At 44.8% G+C, this 26,121-nt stretch overlaps 1 protein-coding gene and 1 pseudogene across 6 annotated transcripts in view; both read right to left on the reverse strand.

Annotated features, from left to right (window-relative positions):
• Positions 1-8,972, reverse strand: part of Ocln (occludin) — a 56,215-nt gene extending 47,243 nt beyond the window's left edge. For 2 of the 6 annotated variants that reach the window (NM_001360539.1, NM_001360536.1), the window contains exon 1: positions 8,818-8,972. In NM_001360539.1, the coding sequence (NP_001347468.1) occupies positions 8,818-8,958 (141 nt within the window). In that variant the 5' untranslated portion in view covers positions 8,959-8,972. Of the gene's footprint in view, positions 1-8,337; positions 8,546-8,625; positions 8,753-8,817 lie in introns of those variants that run through there. The other 4 variants (NM_001360538.1, NM_001360537.1, XM_006517566.3 and 1 more) reach the window with 4 other exon arrangements.
• Positions 8,973-15,474: 6,502 nt separating this feature from the next.
• On the reverse strand, positions 15,475-16,279 carry Gm8847 (predicted gene 8847; annotated as a pseudogene).

Consider the following 26,121-nt stretch of genomic DNA (forward strand, 5'->3'; position numbering starts at 1 on the left):
CTCGATGGTACCCGAGAAATCTTTTGGAAATAATACTAACCAGTGAGAACTAAAAGCTGGAGTTTATTCTAGAAAATCCAACGTTAGAAAGGTCAAGAAAGCTGGCCGTGGTGGCGCACACCTTTAATCCCAGAACTTGGGAGGCAGAGGCAGGCGGATTTCTGAGTTCGAGGCCAGCCTGCTCTACAAAATGAGTTCTAGGACAGCCAGGGCTATACAGAGAAACCCTGTCTCGAAAAACAAAAAAAACAAAAGAACGAAAGAGAGAAAGAGAGAAAGAGAGAAAGAGAGAAAGAGAGAAAGAGAGAAAGAGAGAAAGAGAGAAAGAGAGAAAGAGAGAAAGAGAGAAAGAGAGAAAGAAAGAAAGAAAGAAAGAAAGAAAGAAAGAAAGAAAGAAAGGTCAAAAAAGGGCCTATGGCATGGCTCAGCAGATAAAGGGACTTGCCACCAAGGATGAGGAACTGGGTTCAATCTCCAGGACCTACATAAAGGAAAGAGGGAAACAACACCTGTAAGCTGTCCTCTGACCTCTACACACATGCTGTGGTGTGCACACAAGTGTGCCCAGAAGATAAAGGCAAGAAGGAAAGAACAAAGGAAGGAACGGACTAGCAAGTGAATGGACAAATGAACGTTAAGTTCAGTTTTACCCCTTTGAGCACTTCCTGCCCCTCAGGCAGGGTATATTCAGGCAGTTACAATGTGTTCTTTCCAGGCAACTCTAGTAATTGATTAGCAAGGAAGAGAACTTTAGATCCACTAGGTAAACTCTATGTGAACAGGCGTTTTTCTACATGTTGTTCACTGATTAAAACAGCACCTGGCACAAGGTAGAGGTGCAAATATTTGCTCAACATTTACATGAATATCAGTTTGGACCATGGATACAGCCTGCACAACCTCGTGTGCTCTCAGGCTGACGGTAATGAAAAACTCCCAGGACAATACAACAAAGTGGTACCTCCAAGAGACACTTGAGCGAGGGCTATGATCTGAGTACATTAAAGCAAAATTTGCTCTCACTTTCAAATAGCATCTGCCCAATTCTAAGCTACTCCATTCAATCAATTTAGACTTTTAAAACGTGACGTGTAAGCTACATAGTAACTCTCTTCCACATCACTAAATAGTTGACTCCGAATCTCAGAATAAGACTGTGTATATTAAATAAAACCTCGAGGGTTGGAGAGATGGCTCAATGGTTAAGAGTGCCGCCTGCTTTTCCGAAGGTCCTGAGTTCAAATCCCAGCAACCACATGGTGGCTCACAACCATCCATAACGAGATCAGACTCTCTCTTCTGGAGTGTCTGAAGACAGCTACAGTGTACTTACATATAATAATAAATAAATTTTTTAAAAAAGATTATGCTCTTATTTTTAAAAAAAAAACCTCGAAAATAAAAATCCAGGTTAATAGCAACACAAATACCAAGCAAAGATAACTTCTCATGCTGTGGATTTTGTTTGTTTGTTTGTTTGTTTGTTTAAAGATTTATTTATTTATTTTATGTATAATAAGTACACTGTAGCTGTCTTCAGACACACCAGAAGAGGGCGTCAGATCTCATTACAGATGGTTGTGAGCCACCATGTGGTTGCTGGGACTTGAACTCAGGATCTTTGGAAGAGCAGGCAGTGCTCTTAACTGCTGAGCCACCTCTCCAGCCCCTGTTTGTTTGTTTGTTTGTTTGTTTGTTTGTTTGTTTTTCAAGGCAGGGTTTCTCTGTGTAGCCCTGGCAACTCACTCTGTCATGGCTGTCCTGAAACTCTGCCTCCTGAGTGCTGGGATTAAAGGCAAGCATCACCACCTCTCAGCAATTTTTTTGTAAGACAAATGGTTTTCGGCATACACTGAAAATTGGCAATGGACCAGGAAGCAACCAAGGTGTTTCCTGGAGGTCATTTGTTTTATTAAAACCATTTTATCGGGTAGCAAAAAAAAAAAAAAATCTCTTGTATACTATAGGGTGCAGCACCTGCCAATAAAATGCTGATTGGCTTATAAGCAGGAAACAGAAAGAGGGACATCTGGTAGGGAGATGAACTGCTAAGAGAGAGCCAAGGTGTGGAGGAGGGAAAGATGGGAGCTGAGTAGAGATAACCAGCCACGTGGCACAGCTTAGATTAGAATAAATGTGATATTAAGTTACAATCTAATCAGGGGTTTTATAGGCAAAGCTTATAGGCAAGGGGTTTATAAATATATTTTGAGTCTCAGAGTCATTATTCTGGGAGCATGGAGCCAGGAGGAAAAACTCTGTTTTTACAGTACCAATGCACAACAAACAAATGTATAAATCCTAAGGTACGCAGCCGTGCCCTTCATCTCATGCTGAAATACAAACATGATCAATTTAAACCCAAAGGAGGCTTTGAGAAACAAAAGTCAAGATGGCTTCCTAAACGACGTTTGGGAAAAGAACATTAAGGAAAAACTGTAAACATTATTGACTGTAAGACCTTATTTCTGGGCCGGGCGTGGTGGTGCATGCCTTTAATCCCAGCACTCAGGAGGCAGAGGCAGGCAGATTTCTGAGTTCGAGGCCAGCCTGGTCTACAGAGTGAGTTCCAGGACATCCAAGGCTACACAGAGAAATCCTGTCTCAAAAAAAAAACAAAAAAAAACAAAACAAAAACCTTATTTCTGAGACTGAGAGTCGAACAGTGACAATGCTGAACTTAAGGAATCTCAGACCCTTCTACACCTACAACTCAGTCACTCAAGACTATTCCCAAAACCAGTCACCATGGCGCACGCAACTCTGAAACCCAGCACTTGGGAGGCAGGAGCAGGAGGATTTCCACGAGGTCAAGTTCCGTCTGGGCCATACCGTGAGTTCTCCACTGGCCTGGCACTTGGAGGCTGAGGCAGGAGGACTGACTGCCTAGAGTTTGAGTCCAACATGGACTTCAGCGTTAAGACTGTGTCCAAAAATACTGCAAGGAGCCAGGAAGATAGCTTAGCCACTTACGGTGCTTACTGCTCTTACAGAGGACTGGGATTCTGTTCCCAGCACCCACATCAAGCCGCAAGTGCCAATAACTGCAGGGATCTGACAGACTCTGGCTTCTTCAGGTACCTGCATACACATGGTGCACATAAGCGTATTTTGGCACACATGCCTTCACGTTAGTACATAAATTTTTTTTTTAAATACAAAAGGTAAACCAGGTATGGTGGCACACATCTTTAATCTTGGCCCTCAAGATTAAGATCAAGAGGCTGAGGCAAGAGGATCTCTATGAGTTTAAGGCTAACCTGGTTCAGAACAATGTTTAGGGCAGCTACATTTACATAGTGAGACCCTGACTCAAAAAGAAGAGGAGACGGAGGAGAAAGATGGTGATGCCGACTATCCCCTAATTCCAGGCTCGAAATCAGTTATTAAAAACTAGATTACTTGAGTTTCAGGCTTTAGTTATCAGAAATTCAAACAAAGTCCCTTTTCTAAATGTTGTTTTCTAGAGGTGGGGTTTGGCTGTCATGTTTTTTTTTTTCCAGGAGCAGGGACTTCTAAACTATGAAACAATTTCAGAAAGCAGATTGTAACAGCTCCTGCCACGCCTTGGTTCCTCTTCTGAAGAAGGTTACCAGGCAGGAACACAGAGAAGGAATCCAGATCTGGAGGACAACTGAAGGACCGGGCAGATTACCAAGGAGCCCAATAACAGCATCTAATTAGCACAAAGAATGGAGCATTTATGTTCACCTGGGGTGAAAACTCTAGTGGTCACCGCAGACAAGGTTATCCAGATTTGCAGCTGACCAAACACTGGAAAGAGTAACTAATATCCCCAAGGGCTAGGAATCCATCTAGAACGAGCAAGGTCTCTGCAAGATCAAAATGAGTTTGAAGAAATGTGGTTGTTCTATCCGCCAAGTATTACCTCACACATACACCTTCTCACATTCTCTGGGCTTCGATGACTTCATGTCTCTGTCAAAAGAGGGGATGACCCCCACCTTGGCAGAGGTAAATAAAGCAGAGAAAGTAAGCAAATGCATTCATACCTGAAGTGGTTACCTGGAAGGTGAGTGAGATACGTGCTCGGACGCTGAAGTGTTGGGAAGCATGAATAAGTCACTTAGAAATGTACACCCAGGACTTCCGGCATAGCTCAGTGGCTGCCGATCATAAGGCCCTGAGTTCAAAACCCAGAATCAAAACAATAAAGACCGTAAACCCATTGCCTAAGCAGAGGTTTCACCACCACCTACTCCCTGAAAACTGAGGGACTAAGATTAGTGGGGGGAACCTGGAAAAATGAGTATGCTGCTTAATTCATAAACGTCCATATGATTATACCGGGTAAAGGGGATCCTGCTCGGCAGATGTTCATTGGGTGTTCTTAAAGGTGCCTTCCCTATCTCTGCATAAAAAGTGCATTTCCTTTGGTAAGAATTTTAGCAAAGGATATCCAAATCTTAAGAGGGTACTCAGAAATAGTGTTCGTATCTAGGAATGCTGAAAAAAAACAAGCAAACAAACAAACAAAACCCTGAACGTGTGCATCAGGTTCCACCCTAGGTACAGATCCCAGAGAGAGTTCAGGTTCTTAATTTAAAAAAAAAAAAAAATCAAAACAAACAATCATGTCCTTATAAAAAAAATAATTGCAAAAAGGAAATGCTTGTCCTGGAGATCTTGACCTGGAGAACCAGCCATCTTTTAATGTCCTTTTAGACTACTCTAAAAGCCCTGAGATATTTTAAGAACATCTTTGTAGTCCTAGAAATGGTTAAAAACAAAAACAAAAAACACCCAAAACCACAGGGTCAGATTTCATTTCAAAGTTGGGAAGTTTCCCCTCCTAGGCCCTGGCTCCACCCCTTCCAAGAATAACAAATAACCATTTGAGCTCCCGCTTCCCTAGAGAAGTTACTTAGTATTTTAGAGACTTCAAGGTCCCTAACATCTAGGACAAGGCTTCACTGCCAGCAGCTAGAGCAGAGCCCAGCAGCACTTCCTGAAAGAAGGTGGAAACAAGGAGTGAAAAGACCTCCAGGATTTAGCCTAAGGGGCCCACTGGTCACTTTCATCAGCAGAGCATAAAGATTAGACACACAGCTATAAGGCAGCTCCAACAGTTCCTTACAGAACACGTTACACAGAAAACCTCACATTTCTAGCCGTGTGTGTGTGTGTGTGTGTGTGTGTGTGTGTGTGTGAAGCTAAGTATAGTTGCATACGCCTTTAATCACAGCACTTGGAAGCCAGAGGCAGGTGGATCTCTCTGCAAGTTAGAGATCAACCTGGTCTTCAAAGCAGGTTCCAGGACTGCTGGAGCTACACAGAGAGATCTCGTCTTAAAAACAAACAACAACAACAAAACCTAACATACATACATACATACAGAATATCTCTCTAGGGACTGGAGAAATGGCTCCGAGGTTAAAATTACTTGATGCTCTTAAAGAAGATCAGAGTTCAATTCCCAGCACCACCATATTAGTTCAAAACCATCAATAACTCTGGTTTCAGTGATCCAGTAACAGGCATAGGTGTGTAGGCACATATATACACGTAGGCAAAACATTCAGACACATAAAGTAAAATAAACAGATCTCTAAAAAAGTCTCTCTCGCCGGGCGTGGTGGTGCACGCCTTTGATCCCAGCACTCGGGAGGCAGAGGCAGGCAGATTTCTGAGTTCAAGGCCAGCCTGGTCTACAAAGTGAGCTCCAGGACAGCCAGGACTATACAGAGAAACCTTGTCTCGAAAAAAAAAAGTCTCTCTCTAGAAACCCAGGTAGGATCCCCCCTCCCCCCTTCTCCCACCCCACCAAAATGAGATTGAACCTAGGACTTTATGCATGCTAACCAAGCACTCTACCACTAAGCTACATCCCAGCTTCTAAAGAGGACCTTTTTATTTGTGTTAATTTGCACTCATGTCTCACTGTATGTGGTGTTCTCTTCCCTCCACGTGGGATGCATCAAGCCATCAGGCCTGCTGGCGAGTGCTTTACCCACTAAGCCATCTCCCAGTTACAGGCAGTTGTGAGCTGCTGGACATGATTGCTGGGAATTGAACCCAGGTCCTATAGAAGAGCAGCATATATTCTTAACCACTGAGCCATCTCTCCAACCTCCAAAATTTAACTTTTCATTTTCTTTTTTAAAGATTTATTTATTATACATAAGTACACTGTAGCTGTCTTCAGACACCCCAGGAGAGGGGGGTCAGGTCTCATTATGGATAGTTGTGAGCCACCATGTGGTTGCTGAGATTTGAACTCAGGACCTTCAGAAGAGCAGTCAGTGCTCTTAACTACTGCTGAGCCATCTCTCCAGCCCTTCACTTTCCTTTTTGAGACAGGGATCTCATTATATAGCTCTAGATTTTTTGGAACTCATTTTGTAGACCAAGCTGACCTTGAACTCACAGAGATCCATCTGTGAGATCCTCTGCCTCCCAAGTTCTGAAACACTATGCTCCGCCCCCAGTGAGCATCTTGATGTTGCCAGGCACATCCCCAAGTTCAGTTCACAGTTCAAACATAGTCTCAGGGATGCTCTCCAGACCACTCAGGAGTTTTCTTCCATACCTGACCCCAGGGGGAACAAGAGAGCTCCACAAACACTCATAAATGTCTTGAACATCACCTTCCCTGGTCACTCTACTGGTCCTTAGCGTTACATGCTGGGTTAATAAGGTTGATGCTCCATGATGCTAATAACTTGCGACTTAGTCTGGCAGTGGAGATCTTAAACTACACAAATGAATAGTAAATGTATCAAATTGAGGTCAGCCAAAGTCTGTGCTTGCTACATTCCCAGATAGGAGGAGGAAAGTCAACAGCAGAGGCATTCCTTCTAACTTCTTAGAAAAGCAGAATAAACGACCCTGTCCCAAACTACAAGACACAAGTACCTCAGGGAATAAAACAAAAACAAAAGAAAACAAATAAACAAAGCCAAGGTGCTCCAAAATTCAATAGCCAAGAAAGACTAAAAAACAAAAATACAAGTTTGCTTGGGGGTTGGGAGTACACAGCTCAGCTTTAAGGTCCTTAGAGCTGAGCCCTAAATTGTATTCCCCAATGTGTAAAACTGTTCAATGTGTAAATGATACTTAGTCATTTCTATTTTAAAGGTGGAAGTGGTACAATGGGCTGGTTTGATAATTGCCTCGGCTCGCTATAGTAGTTATTTTCTCTGAAATTCTCTACAGTTAACTACTCCTTGTGAGTTTGCTTAAGTTTTCTGTATCCTGCCTTCTGTAGATTTTTGAAGCTTTGCTGAGATTCCAACCTTAGCCTACCCCCCCCCCTTCCCCAACCTTTAAAATAGAGTTCTGGTAGGATTTACCTTTCACAAAGATGCTCATACTTTCTAAGTTGCCTGGAAGCTGCTGGAATGTGGACTGTGCCCACTCCCTACTTAAGTCTATCTGGCCAACCTCGCCATTCCATTGCCTAACAAAGAAAGCACTAACAACTAAGATAAATCCAAACGAAAAAAGAAAAGAAAACCACCAACAGTGGAAATTTAAGATTTATACATACGGCGCAAAGGAACTACAGTTATACTCAGGGATATGTAGTTGAACAACGCACGAACCACTGAAAGCGTCACCAGAAAGCGCATTACTGAGAGGCATTCCTCTTTTCCGGTGATCCCAACAACACACCTGTTGTATATGAAAGCCACGCATTGCTAACCTGCCTGGAAAGCTGCCTTCTCCCCGCCCCAGGTAATTCCCCTAGTGGCAGTTTGCCCGGTGAGCCCCGGGCAGGCCCGAGGATACCTCCGCTCCCGCTGGAACCCCGGTTACTCCACCTGGGTCGAAAGGGGCTCAGAGTTGTTCCAGCGCCAAGATGCAGAGGCCATTTTGGTCCCCACCCATTTGTCCCCGCATACTTCCTCTGATGCAAGGCCACTCGCCGCTAGACTCGCGGGGCCGACTTTGCCCAGGAGGTCTGCAAAGTGGACCGCCTATACAGGCTGCGGGTCCCCGAGACCGTGCGCCCCACCGCAGCTTTGCGCTCGGGAGCCGCCAGGCCAGAGCAGGGCAGCAGAGCAGGCCCTGCCCCGGGGCAGGTCCCCGGCCCGCGGTCACGGATGAGAATCCACCGCGTGAGCAGCTTCCCTCGAAATCCAGCCTCACTCGAAAAGAACACCAAAAGCTGAAATCAACAAGGACGCACGCACCGCCCCCTGTTCCAAACAGCCAGAATAATACACTCCACGACTCTGGGGACGCTGCAGAGGACCCCCGGCCTCCCTCCTGGGATGAATTACCCAAAAGAGCGGAAACCAGAAGGGCCACAGGGATCTTTATCGCCCTGCGTCGCCCAGCACCAGCCCTAACTAGAGACCCCGAGTAACCCACAGATCTCCAGCGCCCAGTTGAGCGCTGGATCCGCCCCCGACGCTCCCGCCTCGGCAAAAGTAGAAAGTAGCTCGGGCATTTCTGGTGGACAAGGTTTCGCCCGCGACTCCGAGAGAGAAAGGGAGCCCCCCAGATCCTCCCGCGCTGCGCTCAGGCACACGCGCTTCTCTGGTTTCCGTGAGAGCCGAGTCCAGGGCGAAACTGCCACCGAAACTGGCTCCGCGTGCCCTCCCCGCGCCTCGCCTCCCAGCCCCGGCGCGTCACCCTGGGGGACCCCGGGCACCGCACCTGCCTCGCACCCACCTTGGCGGCCGGAATCCCAAGGTGCTCACCTGGCCGGTGCACCTGCCGCCGCCCGCGCTGCCAATCCACAGTTCAACTGAGCCAGGAGGACCGTCCTCCGCTTCCCCCACCCCCTACCCCCGGGCATGCGCACCAATTTCTGGCCGAACCCGCCCGGGGCTGTGCGCTGGGACCCACCTGCCGAGCCCCTAGCCGGTTGCTCCGTGCGCTGGACCGCTCTCCCGCAACTCCACCGCTGTCGCCTAAGGAAAGAGGGGCCGGGAGGTGGGCACTAGCGACGAGGTGTGGCGTGGCCAGCCTCCTCCCTCGGTGACCCATTCACCTGAAACTCCGATGGGAGGGGGAGGGAGCGACGGAGAAGGAGGCGGGAGGACCGGGCAGGGCTCACCACCCAGAGCAAGCCGAGTTAAAGGAACAGCACCGACGTTGCCTGGAGAGGGGCGGGGGCGTGCGGAGAGAAGGGTCTCAAGATCGTGGAGGCAATGGGGTGATCCTAGACCATTTTGGGTGTGCTCGGAGATACGCCTGCTTCAGGGCCCCTGTGGGGTGTTGGTTCCGGGAGGAGAGTCAGAGGTCAGGAGGGAGCTGTTGTGCTGCTACTCAGAGAGGGTCCAAGGGCGCCTGGAGGCTGATGAGAAGGTCTGAGTTCTCTTCCTACTGTGTTCTGCTGCCAGGTTTGATTAAATGTCTGGTGGAAAACAGTACCCGATGCTTGGTCCAGCGAAAGAGTGGACTTTTTTCAGAAGTGCTTATTACTAGCACCTTCCGATTCAGAGGATTCGGAAAAAGACTACCCTCTGGTCTGGAGTGGTTAAAATGAAGAGAGATTACTGTAGCTGTGTGAGTCACACGGAATCCCCAGGCCACAGGGTCCTTGTCCACGCATGCACGAAACGTAACTACGGTGTGATTGAGGCTACTCTAAAGGGATTTAAAGCCGTTTCGGTATTCTTTCTTGGCTCAAAACAAAACAAGCAAAACCAATCTGGTTGCTAAGGGTTGTATTTTTTTACTCTGTCTATAACTCTGTTGTTACAGACTTGTGCGTGTGTGTGCGATTTTGTTGTATTTCATATTCATTTTACTCTACGATATAGAGATTTTAGTTCTTGTTAGTTAACTATCTGCACCGAAGATAGTTAAATTTCGCAAGCCCTGCTTCCTTTTGTGTTCCAGTCCTGAATGTCTGCATTGCTAATACATCTTAGTCCAATCCCATGCTCCTTTCTGCCTTTAAGTAGCTACAGGTGTGGTTCTCCTTTGCATTAAATCTTAAAGCACAATTCAGTACTTCCGGAAGTAAAAATTTAAATGATGACAGCCTTAATAGATTCTTAATCTAATTAGTAATCTTTCATGAAGTCATCGCTATAATTATTTCAATGTGACTGTAGTTTTTGATTGATGTAGATTAAATTGATATTCACCCCAAGGAAGCCAGGTTAATCCTCTTAATGTTAGCTGCCGGATTGCTAATATTTCCAAACGTTCCAACTCGGATTATAATTACACAAGGAAACATTTTTGTAAACACCTGACTATTATCTTATTGAGTATTTCGCTCTGTTTTGAAGAGGATCTCATAGGTTTGGAGGTGGTGGTGGTGGTGATAGTGGTGTTTTTCCTATTTAAAAATAAATATAAATTGACTGGGGATGCATCTTGTCCCCAGAACACCTCCCTGCCATGTTTGAAGCCTTAGGATTTCATCCTTAGTTCATATACCTTGCCAAGTGTATTCCTGGGGCCTGGAGAGACGGCTCAGTGGTTAGACACAGTAGCTACTCTTCTACGGGCTTCTCCTCTAGTTGTTCAATTCCCAGCACCACACGGTAGCTAATAAACCGTCGTAACTCCAGTTCTGGAGGGTATGACACCTTCTAGCCTCCTTGTGCAGTAGGCACACAAGTAGTACATAGACAATACATACAAGCAAATTACCTGTACACTTAAGATAAAAATTGTTATTTAAAATATAGTGTGTGCTTAATATTTTTTTTTGCAGTTGCAAGGTTGTATAACCATTGTTACCATGTTCTAATTCCAGAGCATTTTCATTTGAAACCCAATATGTATTAATAGTCATTTTCTGTTTCCAGCCCCTGACTTTTTCTTTTCTTTCTCTCCCTCCCACCCCCCCAAGGTTTCTCTGTAACAGTCTTGGCTGTCCTGGAACTCACTTTGTAGACCAGGCTGAGCTCAAACTCACAGAAATCCATCCGCCTGCCTCTGTCTCCCAAGTGCTGGGATTAAAGGTGTGCACCACTACTGCCTGACTTATTAGTGTATTTTCTATCTCGGTTGACTTGCCTATTCTAGACACTTTATATGAATGGGTAACGCCATCCATGAGTTCAGTGTGTCTGGCTTTTACTTAGCATGCTTTCTTCTCAAGATTCACCCATGCCAGCCCATGTATTTAGTACCTTAGTCTTTTTTATGAGTAGTATTTCATTGCACAGTTATACCACATTTTATTTATCATTTTACCAGTTGTTGGAAAATCGAGGTTGTTTCTCCTTTGGGGCTGTTCTAAAGACTACTATTTGTGAAAATTCATGCATAAGTTTTAGTATGAACATACATTTTCAAACTCTGTTTTTTTGGTTTTGTTTTTCGAGACAGGGTTTCTCTGTGTAGCCCTGGCTGTCCTGGAACTCACTCTGTAGACCAGGCTGGCCTAGAACTCAGAAAGCTGCCTGCCTCTGCCTCCAGAGTGCTGGGATTAAAGGCGTGCGTAAGATTTTGAGTAGACATTTTTTGTCATTTCAAGATGATAATATGTGTATAATACTTTCTCCTATTCCCACTCTAAACTTGTACAGAAAGGCACCTTACATCTGAAGGAAGATTATTTATTGTAATGTATTTACAACCTTCCTGCCTCTACCTCCCCAGTGCCACATTACAGCTGCACCACGCCCTCCTATTTGCTTGGCCACATCCATCTGTCAAGAAGACGGCTTCTTCCTCTTTGTCATCTTCTTTCCCTCCCTTCCCCTCCCTTCTTCCTTCTCCTCCTCTTCCTCCTCCTTCCAGTTTTCCCAGCTGTGTGTCTTCCAGGGGTGGGGATTGAACCGAGAGCCTTGCGCTTGCTCATGTCCCTGCTCTGCTGCTGGACTACATTTCCAGCCAGGAACTAGTTTTCTAAATGCTTGCTCTGCTCAGAGCAGCGACACCCCCACTGCCATGAGACCTGCCTTCTAGTGACTACTTAATAGGAATTCCAGGTTTAAGAAGATAAGTCGAGCTATATGAAATTGGCAGTAGGTGGTCATTTTCCATTGTAAAAATGTCAGCTTCTTATGTTTTCTGTTAAGATACTGTATACTGTTTCCATTTGATTCAGATTACTTTTTCAAATAATATTATGATATGGAAAGATCTAAACCTGTGGTTTTTCACAGCTTCTAATATTGTGCTGACAAGGTGTCTAGGGAGAAAACCCAGTCTAAAGCACATCACTCCTCAATACTAAAACAAAACAAGTTGTATGCTAAAGGACACCATGATCAATTTATTCACTTATATAATCGTAATTTGTAGCAAATACTTTTCTAACCAAAGAATCCTTTTTGGCAACTCACACTAGTTTGGTCGTATTATCCACTCTTGAATATTAAATAATGTTCAATTAAAATTCATTCTATCCCAAAACAAAGCAAGTTTTTTTTTTAATTAGAAGATCCATACTTAGATTTGTTTTTTTTCAAATCACTAAGATTTAAAAACAAAGGCTGACCAACGACAACAATAAAAGTTGAGTGTTATGGAGCACAGCCTTAACCCCACCACTCTAGAGGCAGAGGCAGCAGGCAGAGGCAGAGGCAGAGGCAGAGGCAGAGGCAGAGGCAGAGGCAGAGGCAGAGGCAGAGGCAGCAGGCAGCAGGCAGAGACAGAGGCAGCAGGCAGCAGGCAGCAGGCAGAGGCAGAGGCATATCTCTCTGAGCTCAAAGACAGCCACTGCTACACAGAGAAACCTTATCAGATCTCAGTGTTGCCCCTCAGTAAAACCTTCACCACATTTGGAGTCATAATAAATAGTACTTTCTTTAGCTGCTCCAGAGGCTGAGGCAAGATGATCACAAGATCAAGGCCTGCCTAGGCAACCTAATGAGTCTCTCCGTCCAAAAGTAAAAGCAGAGATGAGAGAGGTGGTAGGGCTCCTTGGAGCTCAGGACAGCCTGAAACTTCCTATGTATCTGACTTAAGGCACTTGCCACCAAACCTGACAACCTGAGATGGAACCTTGGGACCCACGTGGTGAGAAGAGAGATCCAACTCCCACAGCTTGACCTCTGACTTCCACACAAGCCCGGGCATGAGTGTGGGCATACGCATACCGAGAAAATAAATAAATATAGTTTGTAGGGAGTAAAATCAGGGCTCGGGATATATTTCAGTGACAGGATGCTCACCAATATTCATAAGGCCCTCTCTCCTCAGCATTGCATGAAAAATAAAAATAATATTAGTGCCCTATTATAATTTGGGGAAGCATGCCCCCCAAAACATACTGTATTCCGAGGCATCAAGCAAGTCTCAGTAAAATGACAAGTTATTACCATCTCCATGAAACCATTCTAGTTGAGTGCACATTCATTAGCTGTTATGGAATAACACTTAATCAGTATCCCCAAAGCCAAGGTGCCTCTGAGCACCGTGTCTGTCTCTAACCTAGCCAGCTGCTGTTGTGAAGCAAGCACATTCCTCTCCAAGGCTTAAATCACTAGTACCAGGGTTTAGAGGGAAGAGAAGAAGGGGAGATTAAAATATTTCCACTCCACTGTGCCAGTCTAGTGAGTGAACTCAATGTCTGGTATTCGTTTAAGGGCACCTCAGTTTGGAGTGGCTGCTGGCCTGGCCTGAAAGGCCTCTATTATGGCCACCTAGTAATAAGGAGGGAGGCACCCTGTCAGCTGTCAGCGTGAGGCAGTTTCCTTGGACACATTTATGGTGGACTCTGTGGGGCAGTTTCTCAGAGGACACCTGTTCTGCGTGAGTAAAGCTATAAGCTGCTCAGGACCTGTGTATGAAGCAAGATCCTTCTGGGAGGGACCCTGGTGAAACCGAGAAATGAGTGGGTGCCTGTCAGCACCAGAGCTGGAGCTCAACAAGAAGGGTAATTAATAACAGCCGCCATCCCCAGGCACCATGCCTCCTGCAGTGTGAGTTTTATAGTTTGGTCCTCACAGAATGCATGGACAGCTACTGTTTCCCTCTTTGAGGCGTCGGAAGGCTAAGGCTCCGGATGGCTTCCTCATTTATTCCAGGTATCTGCTAAGCCAGGTCTCGGTCACAGGCCACCTGATTCCTGAGCTAATGAATGTTCTTAGCAGTCTCGCTGTGTTTTTGGTCTGACTACTTATTATCTCTAGGCAATATTCCATGGCCTATTGATAAGCATTCTGTTTTTCCCTTGGGTGTAGGCTTTTTTTCCCCTACATGGCTGTTTACCATATAATTGTTTATTAAATGGTGTATTTCACACATTCCTTTTATGTTTTGTGAGATCTTCCCCCTCCCCCACTCCCATCCCCACCCCCACAGAGGTTTGCTGTATAGCCCAGGCCAGCTTTGATCTCACAGTCCTCCTGCCTCTGCCTGAAGGTGCCCGGGAGTTCAGGCATGTGTCACCATGCCTGACTGATACGAAACCTTCACAGACTAGGACATAGAGACATTGTTAGAAGACAGTTGGAGACCTTGTGCAGGTGTGTTGGGAAGAACATGCCTTGCCTACCCAAAGAGAATAACTCATATGAATTTGAGTAAGTTGTAGCCGTCTGAGGATGAAGTACATGGTTTTGGTATGGGGTGGGATATATATGAATAATGTAGAGAGAAAGAGACTCAAGTTGACTTTTTTTCTTAATTTCTTCTTAAGTACCAAGTATCCATTGTAGTAATGAATTGACCTTCTAGCTCTGATTCTTCTTTTAAGATTCATTTTACTTTAATCTTTTATGCATATGAGTTCTTTATTATGTATGTGAACCACATTTGTGCCTAACCCCTGTGGAGGCCACAAGGTGTCAGATCCCCCGGAAATGGAGTTACAGATAGTTGTAGGCTCCGGTATGGGCCAGTGGGAATGGAACTGAGGTCTTCCACGAGACCAGCAAGTACTCTTAACCACTGAACTGTCTTTCTAGCCCTTCCTGAGACTTTTATTTCAAGTGGTGAGAATATAAAATCAACACTAACCAAATACTACAGATATTTTGTTCTCAAATCTAATTTTAACTTCATAGGGCTGTTGGCCTTCTATGTCTCCAAACTTTAAGAAGTAATAATAATAAAAAACCTTTATCGGGCTAGAGAGATGGCTCAGCAGTTAAGATCACTAACTGCTCTTCTGGAGGTCCTGAGTTCAATTCCCAGCAACCACATGGTAGCTCACAACCATCTGTAATGGGATCCGATGCCCTCTTCTGGTGTGTCTAAAGACAGCTACGGTATACTCACATACATGAAATAAATAAATAAAGCCAAGCAGTGGTGGCCCACGCCTTTAATCCTGGTGGAGGCAGGCCTGTTTCTGAGTTCGAGGCCAGCCTGGTCTACAGAGTGAGTTCCAGGATACAGAGAAACCCTGTCTCAGATAAAAAAAAAAAAAGAAAGGAAGGAGGGAAGGAAGGAAGGAAGGAAGAGAGAAAGAAAGAAGTCTTTTTTTATTAAATTCATGTTTAATAATTATAGGACCCCCTTTCCCCTGCCCAGGCAGCAGCAGGGATGGACTGGGGCATATGGCTCCAATAGTGAGGACTGCAGTCCCAAGAGTGAGTTCAGAAAAAATAAAAGGACCCTAGAGGCAGGCGGTAGTGCCCCGCACCCCTAAAAGACACACCAAATTTCAAGACTTTATGTATATCTCTGTGCCCTGGGGGGTGGGGGGGGAGAGACATTTGGCAGCATGGGGGGGGTTGCCCAAGCAGCCCCAAACCCTGCAGTCCAGGCGGCTGGCTGGGCCATCAACTCGTCCTTGGCTTCAAGTCTGCCCCACCCGCCATCAGTTGTGATCAGACTCCTCCTCATCCTCCTTCCTCCGCTTCAGAAAGCCAATTGAAGAATGCTGTGATAGAATTAAGCGCCACATCCTTGCCCTGCTGTTCATCAGGGTCCTCGGCTGCTCTCCCAGCTGTAGAAGGTATCTTCCTTAGCCACATCCTCATCATATAGAGCCTCAAAGAACATCCGAAGCAGGTTGGCAGGTCATTCTAAGGTCACTTCTCACTACAAGGGCCTGGAGAGCATTAGAGTGCTCATAGCTCCTTCTGCTCACCACACAGGTATTTCTGCAGCAGTCTTGCGCCCACTTTCAACACTTGAACATCCCCTCGGAGAGGAGTCTCAGCTCTCTCCAATCAAACTCACGCTGATTACTGCACGCTGATTACTGCCGCAGTCCTTCAGCTGCTTCTCTAGCTGCTGAAGGGGAGCGCCCTCTGCCCAGGAGCTTCAGATTCTTCTCCCAAGGTCTATTCCAAATTCTTTTCAGCCACAAATGAGCCAATGAGTCTTGACCCTCTGCTAGAAATTCTCTCCAGCTCACCCCAGCCTCTTGCCACTGCATCCCCACCTTTTTGGAACCCCATGCTCTTGCATAAGAGACCCAGGATCTCCAGCAACAAAGAAGACAGTGTCTGAAGTCAGCGACAGTGTACTCACATACATGAAATAAATAAATAAATCTGGGAGGGGGGGCGGCGGGGGGGGGGGAGAGGAAGTGGCTAAGAGAACTTTTAAAAATAAAAAAACTGAGCCGGGCGGTGGTGGCACATGCCTTTAATCCCAGCACTTGGGAGGCAGAGGCAGGCGGATTTCTGAGTTCGAGGCCAGCCTGGTCTACCAAGTGAGTTCCAGGACAGCCAGGGCTATACAGAGAAACCCTGTCTCGAAAAAACAAAGTAAAATAAATTTAAAAAAAAATCATAAAATAATTCTAGTTTTAGGAATGCATATGGGTGGGTATGACATAGCTGGTCGTGGGGGATGGTTCTTAGTCACCAGAGACTCCCACGGGCAAACTTTCTGCGTTTTGTTTTGTTTTGTTTTGTTTTGTTTTGTTTTGTTTTTGAGGAACTGAAGGGACCTGCAAAGGGAAGCTCGCTCACCAACAGAGGGCTTGATCCCACGACCACATAGAGGAGTTTTTATTCACAGTATTGACTCAGAGAGTTGGGGAAGGAGCTCTGAGGTAGAGCCCCAAGTTTGATTCCCCACACTGCAAAAATAAACACATATCTAAGCAAATATGTCATGTGTGCTGTAAATCCTAGAGATACCGTGAACTCGGGATAGATGGGGCTCCTTGCTGAAAGAGGTAGAGAAGACACCCAACCCAAAGGACTGACCTGAAAATGAGTAAAAGTCATTCCAGATAGTGATATATCAGCGATATGAAGAAAGCAAACAGGCTGACAGGATGTCTGAGGAGCCAGGTTGGGAAGCAAGCTGTCTGGAAGAGGGTGGCTCCAAGCAGCTACTCCAAGATGGAACGTTTGAACTGAGGCAGCCATGCAAAGTTCTGGTTCACAAACACCCTGAGGTTGAACCCAGGGTCGCGTCTGAGAGTCTAAGTGAGGCAGGATAGAAAGGCAGGGAAAATCTTGGTACTTAAGGGGTGGGGTGGAGTCCAGTTACAGCCTTTGCTGGCACAGTTAACATTTGCCTAAGGCCTTTTCTCTTCCTGGCCATGAACCTGCAGTTTTCTAGTAATTGTACTAGAAACCTTATTTACAGGAAAAAGACACGTACTGAAGTCCTTATGCTATACTAGTAGCATCTGCTTTTACCTTGTCAGATCATATAGTTCCACCCAAGGCCTCTTAGGAGCCACTTCAAGTATCTCTTTATCAAAAGGGAGAAGGCCACTTCTTAGCAATCAAAAGGGTATATATGACTAATCTAGAGCACTGGCTTACTCTCTTTGAGAAAAGTGTGTACCTACACTTGGAGATGTCTTACTTTTCCCTACTCTCTGTGTCTTTGAGTGTCTCTCTTTCTCTTAACCCTCATGCTTATGCCTATATTAAAATATCCTTCATAAAATCATCAACTCTGTTTCTCATACTGGCTGCCCTGAAATTCTTTTCAGTGTTGAAGCCAAGAATCCTGGTTTTCCCTGAGTCAAGGCCCCTGAAAGCTTTTTGATTTGAATTCTGTGGAGCTTTGAATGTCCGGCTAAGACGGTTTCCTATTTTTAAAAAATAATATTTTAGACAAGTGTTTTATCTCGAAAGTTTGTAGCTTCTGCATAGAATGGATTGACCTTGAGAAAGAGAGCTAAGATGATCTGAGACCAGTTGAAAACATGAGGGAGAGGTGACCCCCTCAGTCTTCCTACATGAGTGTTAACTAGTGGGGCTGGCCTGGTGTGGGAGAGGCCCAGAGACAGGACTCAGGAAAGACAAGGAAGCAAGATGCTGGAAGCTCTGTCCTAATCATCACAGACTTCTCTTAGTTATGAAAACTAGAAGAAGAAAAGAAATGGGGTGTGTGTGTGTGTGTGTGTGTGTGTGTATGTATGTTTTATTTTTGTTTTGTTTTACTAACTTATTATGTTGAAATTTTTACTCTAGAGAGGGCTGGGCTGTTGCTCAGTGGCAAGGTGTGTATGAAGTATGTGAAAGGTCCTGAACTTCATCTGTAGAAGAATTAAGAAAATGGTATGATGGTATCTTTACCAAAATTCACCAACTATCTATGGTGAGGTGTATGTAACTGGACCACATTTATGTTCTTGCATATACATAGATCTGAGATTTATATATAGAACACTGTTTACACCTAATCTTTTTATATTCTAGCAGGTACATTTGGTTGTTTTTAAGTTCTCTGTATGTGTGCGCACATGTGTACTTACGTGCGTACATAAATTCCAATTTTTTAAAAAGATCTTATTTACTGTATATATGTGAGTACACTGTTGCTGTCTTCAGACATACCAGAAGAGAGCATCAGACCCCATTACAGATGGTTGTGAGCCACCATGTGGTTGCTGGGAATTGAACTCAGGACCTCCAGAAGAGCACTCAGTGCTCTTAACTGCTGAGCCATCCCTCCAGCCCAGTTACAAGGACTTTCACATACGAAATGTGTTCTACCACCACATTATATCCCTGAACTCCGAAAGTCATTTTAGATAGTGATACTCCACCCTGAGTACCTCAGCATGTCCAGTTTTCTCTCAAGAACTTGTCCATACACACACTGGGCTGTACAACACACCTCCTGAAGGAAACATTATCTCATCACGTTGTTCCAGTTGCTTTAAAACCCAAGGACCAATCAAAGACCATTCCTTGCATCTCTTTGTCATGACTCTTAAGTCTTAAATTTTGAGCAGTTTACTTTGATGACAAGGTCTGAAACATGACGGCATGTTCTAGTCGTCTCGTAGTTTCGATTAAAGCTGCAGCAACAGCAACACAAATGTGTGCACACAAATGTGTGCAGATAATACCTTGGACTTCCTAGGACATTATATCAGAAGGGCAATTGGATGAGGGATACATTTGAATGCTCAGTTCAGGTGGTGCCTTTGAGAGCTCTACCTTCTCTTTTTTTAACTATGTGTTCTTTGGTACAATACACTGATGTAAAAGTATCTTTTATTCTCCTGATGTAATTATTGTCTCCAAGACTTACTGCCTCAGTCTGCTAACCTAGGTCTAGACCTGGAAACGTCTAGCCTCCGTACAATCTAATCTTCGCCTAGGATGTTTTCAGCCTCTGAGACTTACTGCTGAATAAGCTCACCCTTTCTAGTTCTTTGTGGATTCTCACTGGATAGTTCAACTCAGCTGTTCTAGCTTAAAGCTTCTCTCCATGCTAACTGATTTAATCTGGCCTTTCTAGGCTCCTCCTGAAATGTTCTGCTTGACTTCAGACTATCTCTGTCAATCTGTTCTTATCTTCTGGCTCCTTCGAATTCTTTGGCTCATTCTGTCTTCACCTGTGTCAAGCTTGTTCTCTCTGCAGACTGTCTCTGTACCACTGTCCCATTAAAACTGCCTCCTATCGCAGCATGGTGGCGCACACCTTTAATTCCAGCACTGGGGAGGCAGAGGCAGGCAGATCTCTGAGTTTGAGGCCAGCCTGGTCTACAGAGTGAGTTCCAGGACAGCCAGGGCTACACAGAGAAACCCTGTCTCGGAAAAAAAAAAAAAAAACCTGCCTCCTATTTTTTCTCTCTGTGCTGCTCTCTCTCTCTTAAGCAGTCTCTTTTCCTCTCTCTTCTCAAGAGAGTTGGGCATATTCTATTCTATTAAATCTTTTTCTGATTCGTCACTTTGTCTGACACTCAAATTAGACATTACTCTCAAACACGGGTGCTTTCTTCTACCAACTAACTTTACCTTCATTGTTCGGGATCAAAGGTGTGTACTAAGGGCATGTCTGTATTCCAGCCCCAAGGATTAAAGGTGTGTGCTAAGGCTAAACCACACCACTACTAAAAACAGAATTTTTCAAAAAAATAACACAATCTCAGGGTTCACAGAGTGATCAAATATCCTGCACCACACTGATTTTCCTCCCTGATTCCTTTTGTATTCTGATGTTTTGTTGGTTGTGATAGTAATTATTTTCTAAAGATATAAAATACTATTATTGATAATATCCAACACTGCCAAGGAAAATAATTGTCTTGTTGTTTGTTTTTTGTTTTGGTTTTGGTTTTGAGTCAGGGTTTCTCTGTGTAGCCCGGCTTGTCCTGGAACTTATAGGTAGAACTCACCGAGTCCTGCCTGCCTTTGCCCCTCAAATGCTGAGATTAAAGGCATGTGCCACCACTATCTGGCAAAAAGAAAAATTTAAAGGCAGGATCTCACGAAGCTCAGGCTAACCTCAAACTTACTATATATTCTTGTATAACCTTGAACTCCCGATGAATGACCTTGAAGTCCTGATTCCCTTGCCTCTACACACACACACATAAACACACACACACACAGTGCTAGGATTATAGAAATGCACCAACATGCCTGATTTAAAAAAAAAATTAATGGTGTGTGTGTGTGTGTGTGTGTGTTTCACCACCTAAGTTCTTTCTGAAGACATATTTTCTATTTGCCTTTAATGAACTAATCAGTCCCTCCCCCTACATAAAATATATGTTACTTGTTTACTTACTGTTGCTGTGATAAAACACTAACCAAAACCAAGTTGGTAAGGAAAGGATTTATTTGGCTTACAGTTAACAGTCCATTAGGGAAGCCAAGGCAGGAACTCAAGCAGAGAGAGAAGCAGAGACCATGGAGGGATGCTGCAGACTGCCTGGCAGTCTAGCCTGCTTTCTTACACAACCCAGGACCACTGGCCCAGAGTTGGCAGTACGCCTTCCTACATCAATTATTTTTTTTTTAAAGATTTATTTTATTATTATATGTAACTACACTGTAGCTGTCTTCAGACACACCAGAAGAGGGAGTCAGATCTTGTTACGGATGGTTGTGAGCCACCATGTGGTTGCTGGGATTTGAACTCTGGACCTTCGGAAGAACAGTCGGGTGCTCTTACCCACTGAGCCATCTCACCAGCCCCCCTACATCAATTATTAATCAAGAAAATGACCCACAGGGTGGCCCTCAGGCCAGTCTGATCTGATGGAGGCAATTCCTCGATTGAGGGTCCTTCTTCCCAGAGGACCCTAGTTTGTATCAAATTGAGAACAACTAACCAGCATACTTACTAAGGAGGGTAAGTGGCATAGGAAAAAAATCAAAGCAGGCATTCTCTAAGGCAGGCTTACAAAATGATGCATACTGAATAATAATAATGATGATGATGATGATGCAATTGCTGAGTGGAAAATGGTGGTAAGGACCTACGGACCTCCTCTCACCTTGGTGAACCCTGTCCATGCCCCTCTCTAGGACCTGCCCTTTGCTTCCATAAATTCCTCTACCTAGAGTGTTCTCCTTCTTCCTTTGTGTTTGGAGGTCAGTATGCTAAAAAAGTGCTTCAGGACTAAAACGAAGGACTGACTCCTACTTTTTAAGCCTCCTTTGATTTCTCTTCTCTAAATGTTGGCTTCTCTTAATTCTCCACATATTCCCAAACTGATTGCAGTCGCTTAGCTGTTTTCCTATCTTACATTATTCATATGAGCAGGTGAAGGACCCTCCCCCTAAAAGGTATATTCTCTGAGGTCCATTTGTCCTTGTGCTTTGCTCAGCTATCACTTTAATTGAGTAATTGAATGGATTTCTGGGTATTAATGCTATCCTTAAGTATACCAGAGCTGAACTCTGCTGGTAAGACTTTGATGAGAAACTCTGCCCTTTCCTTCTGTTTATTTTTTCAAGCATGTTCCCTACAGGAGGGGGTTAACCAGAAAGTTTCCTTTACTCCCTTCCCCCAGACAGAAGGAAAAAAAAATAACAGGAAACCTACTCACAGAAAACAATGAAGATGAATATCAAGTATTTGTTCCTTTCTGTGCAAGAGAAATTCGGCAAGGTATTAGATCATCACGGCAGCACTTGAGAGAAGCAGAGTTGCTTTGAGCTTTAAGAACTTCCAGAACCATTTGACTATTTTTTTTTTAATGGAAATCTAGAGGAGTTAAAACACAGCCTCTTAAGCAAAGTAATAGGCACGATTCCGAATGACCACAACTGTCCTCTGCAAGCTATTTGGGCACTTGTGATGCAGGGACCTGGTCTGGTTACACAGGTAGATCGGTTACTTCCTCTTAGAGGCTTTGGACCCTGAGAGAAAATAAATAGAAGATACTGTTTATTGAGCACCCTGGTGTGTCACCAAATGTCTTCTAGAATTACCATTTACAACATCCTAAGTTAAATGTCTTTGTTTTGTGGATTTAAAAAAAAAAAAGTGAGTTATAGATGTTGAAATCTTGTCCCAAACTTGACAGAAATTGATAACACTGAGATTCAAAATCTTGTTTCTCTCTGTCCCACAAGGACCTGTGAGATCGCACTGTGCTTCTAAGCAGCTGACTCCTACAGGCTGGGAGATCCCTGTGCCCACCTTACCTGCCCCAACGCATTGGTACATAGATAATGACCTTAATTGAATCTCTTCCTGTTTCCGATACCTCTTTCTTCCTAGGTCACCAAATGGTAATATTACGCGTCTGTTCCTTTCCCCGGGCAGCCCCAGGAACAGTATGTATTGCCTACTGAGACCTAGGCCCCGAGTCGGTGTTTAGATCAGGAACTCCCACCGACACCAATCAGCACGCAGCTGAACACGCAGCTGAACACGCAGCTCCCAGGCTGCTGGTCGCCAACTACAGAAGGATCAGTGTGAGCATCGATTCCATGGGAGAGGAGACAAAGCCAGAACAACCTAAGAAATAGGTGCAGAACCTTCTCTGTGCGTCCAGTTCTGTGTGTTCAGCTATCTCAATGGAGCTTTTTGTGGTAGCAAACCGACATGGTCTTGATAGAGCAAGTATTGTATGTACTAAACGACCATTGAATAAATAGTGTTTCTTCTGTGCCAGGACTTTTAAAAAAATATATTCCAGGCTGATCTCTTAAACTCTCTGTGCAGCTGGAGATGACCTTGAATTTCTGATCCTCGTGGCTCCACCTCCCAAGAGCTGAGGTTACCGGTGTGTACCACCATGCCGCTTACCCTGCAGTGTGGGATGCAGGGGCTTTGAGTTTCTTGTGACAAGTACTGATTGCCAACTTGCCAGGGCCTAGGATCATCCAGGAGATAAGCCTCCAGGAATGTCTGGATTAGGTTAGCCTGTGGGCATGCCTGTGAGAAATCATCTACATTATGTTAGTTGAGGTATGGGAAGACCCACCCTAACTGAGGTCTGTGTGTGTGTGTGTGTGTGTGTGTGTGTGTGTGTGTGTGATAACTGCCTCCCAGCTCTGCCGCCATGTCTTCCCAGCCATGAAAGCCTGTGCCCCGACAAGTGAAACTAAATAAAGCCTGTCCTTGCGTTGCTTTTGTGTCGGGGTATTTTGTCACAGCTACAAGAAAAGTAATTAACACAGTGGATAGGTGCTCTGCCAGCTGAGTTACAGTCTCAGCCCCAAAAAGTCCAATCTCACATGCAGGTTTACAGGCGACCTTTGCAAGGTGTGAATCGTCATCCCCATTTTACAAGTTAAGGAAATAAACCTCCAGTAGTTGTGATCTCACATCAGGCTGGTACAGACTGTCATGTGGGTATAGTGTGTGTGGTACATGTGTGGTGTATGGATGTGTGTATGGTAGGTGTGTATATGTGTGTGTGGTATGTGTATGTCATGCGTGTATGTATGGGGTATGTGTGTGTGGTATATATATGTGTGTGGTATGTGTGTATATTTGTGTGTGGTATATCTGAGGGTCCTGCACTACCACAATCTACTTTATTCCCTTGAGGCAGAGTCTCCCACTGAACCCACCATTGTTTAGCCTGGCTGGCAGTCCCAGAGATCCTCCTGTCTCTGCTCTCCTTGCCCCCGAGCAGTGGGGTGACAGTGAACAGTTCATCCTTTATGTGTGCGCTGCAGATCTCAACCAGGTCCTCTTGATTGTGTAGCAAGTGTTCTAACCTACCAAGCCAGCTTCCCAGCCCCTCAAAATAGGATAAAAAACAACAACAATAAAAAAATCTTCATGTATTATGCTAATGAGGAGTGAAGGTCCTTATGCTGTGACATTCTTCTTTAAAGAAAAACTCATACAAGTCACAAAATCGTTACTTGTTTGTTTGTTTGTTTGTTTGTTTTCGAGACAGTGTTTCTCTGTATAGCCCTGGCTGTCCTGGAATTCACTTTGTAGACCAAGCTGGCCTCGAACTCAGAAATCTGCCTGCCTCTGCCTCCCAAGTGCTGGGATTAAAGGCATGTGCCACCACGCCCGGCTTTTTTGTTTTTTGGTTTTTTTTTTTTTGAAAATTGTTACTTGTTACTGTGGTTTGAATATTTTCTCCAAATATTAATTCCATGTGTTGCTGGCATGTGCCATAGGACCTTTGGGAGGCACATAGGGTCAGGTGATGTAATGAGCATGGTACCCCTCAGAATGGAAACAGTGGGTTTATACGAAAAGAGCCAGGTGGTAGCACACACATAATCCAGCACTTAAGATGTTAGGGCAAAAGAATCTCAGGCAACCTGGGCTCCTGTGGTGGTTTGAATAGGTATGGCCCATATAGACTCACATGCCTGAATACTTGACCCATAAGGAGTGTCCTTGTTGGAGTGGGTGTGGCTTTGTTTGGAGTAGGTGTGGTCTTATTGGAATGAGTATGGTCTTGTTGGAGGATGACTGGACACAGGGCTTTGAAGTCTCCTATGTTCAAGTTATACCCTGTGTGTCACACAGTCTCCTTCTGCTGCCCATAGATCAAGCTATAGAACTCTCAGTTCCTTCTCCAGCACCATGTCTGCCTGCACGGTGCCATGTTTCTCACGGTGATTATAATGGACAAAGTCTCTGAACTTGTAAGCCAAACCCAATGAAATGGTTTCCTTTATGAGCGTTGCACTGAAAGCCTAACGGAGACAATGACATAGCAAGATTCTTTCTGTTCAGCACTAACACCATGCCTGCTGCCTGCTGCCTGCTGCCTGCTGCCTGCTGCCTGCTGCCTGCTGCCTGCTGCCTGCTGCCATGGTCCCCACCATGATCCATGTTAAAAAAAAAAAAAAAGCCAGATGTGATGACATGAGGCAGGGGTGGGAGGATTACTCTGAGTTTGAGGCCAGCCTGGGCTACATGGTGAATTCAGAGCAACATAGTGGGAGCCTATTTTTTTAAAGCAAAAATAAATATGTATTGTTAAAATATCATTTATCCGCTTGATGTAATTGTCATCTCAGAGGCTTCCTATCTCTGTCTGCCAACAAAGGCTTAGTCCTGGAAGCCTCTAACCTCTGTACAATCTAACTTAGACCCAGAATGCTGTCAGCCTCTGAGATTCACTGCTTGAGTAAGCTCACCCCTTCCTAGTTATTTCTGATCTGACCTCTGGCTGGCTGATGAACTCAAGTGTTCTGGCTCAAACTCAACTTCAAGCTGACTGATTCAATTTGGCTTCTCTCTCAACCTCTTTTTTTTTCTCTGCTTAGCCTCAAACTAACTCTGGCAGTCTGTTCTAGTCTTTTGGCTCCTTCTCATTCTCTGGCTCATTCTGACTAAACTTGTGTCTAGGTTTTTCTCTCTCTGCAACCTGTTTCTGTACAACTGTCCCAGTAAAATTGCCCTCTCTTCTTTTCTGTCTCTGTGCTGCTTTCTTTTAAGTAGCCTCTGTTTTCTCTCTATTCTCTCTCTCTCTCTTTTTTTTTTTTTTTTTTTTTTTGGTTTTTCGAGACAGGGTTTCTCTGTGTAGCCCTGGCTGTCCTGGAACTCACTTTGTAGACCAGGCTGGCCTCGAACTCAGAAATCCGCCTGCCTCTGCCTCCTGAGTGCTGGGATTAAAGGCGTGTGTCACCACGCCTGGCTTCTCTCTATTCTCATGTCCTATTCTGTCAAATCTTTCTCTGATTCATCACTTTG

Source organism: Mus musculus, chromosome 13 (genome assembly GCF_000001635.26).
Source record: "Mus musculus strain C57BL/6J chromosome 13, GRCm38.p6 C57BL/6J".
In the NCBI taxonomy this organism is placed as follows: domain Eukaryota; kingdom Metazoa; phylum Chordata; class Mammalia; order Rodentia; family Muridae; genus Mus; species Mus musculus.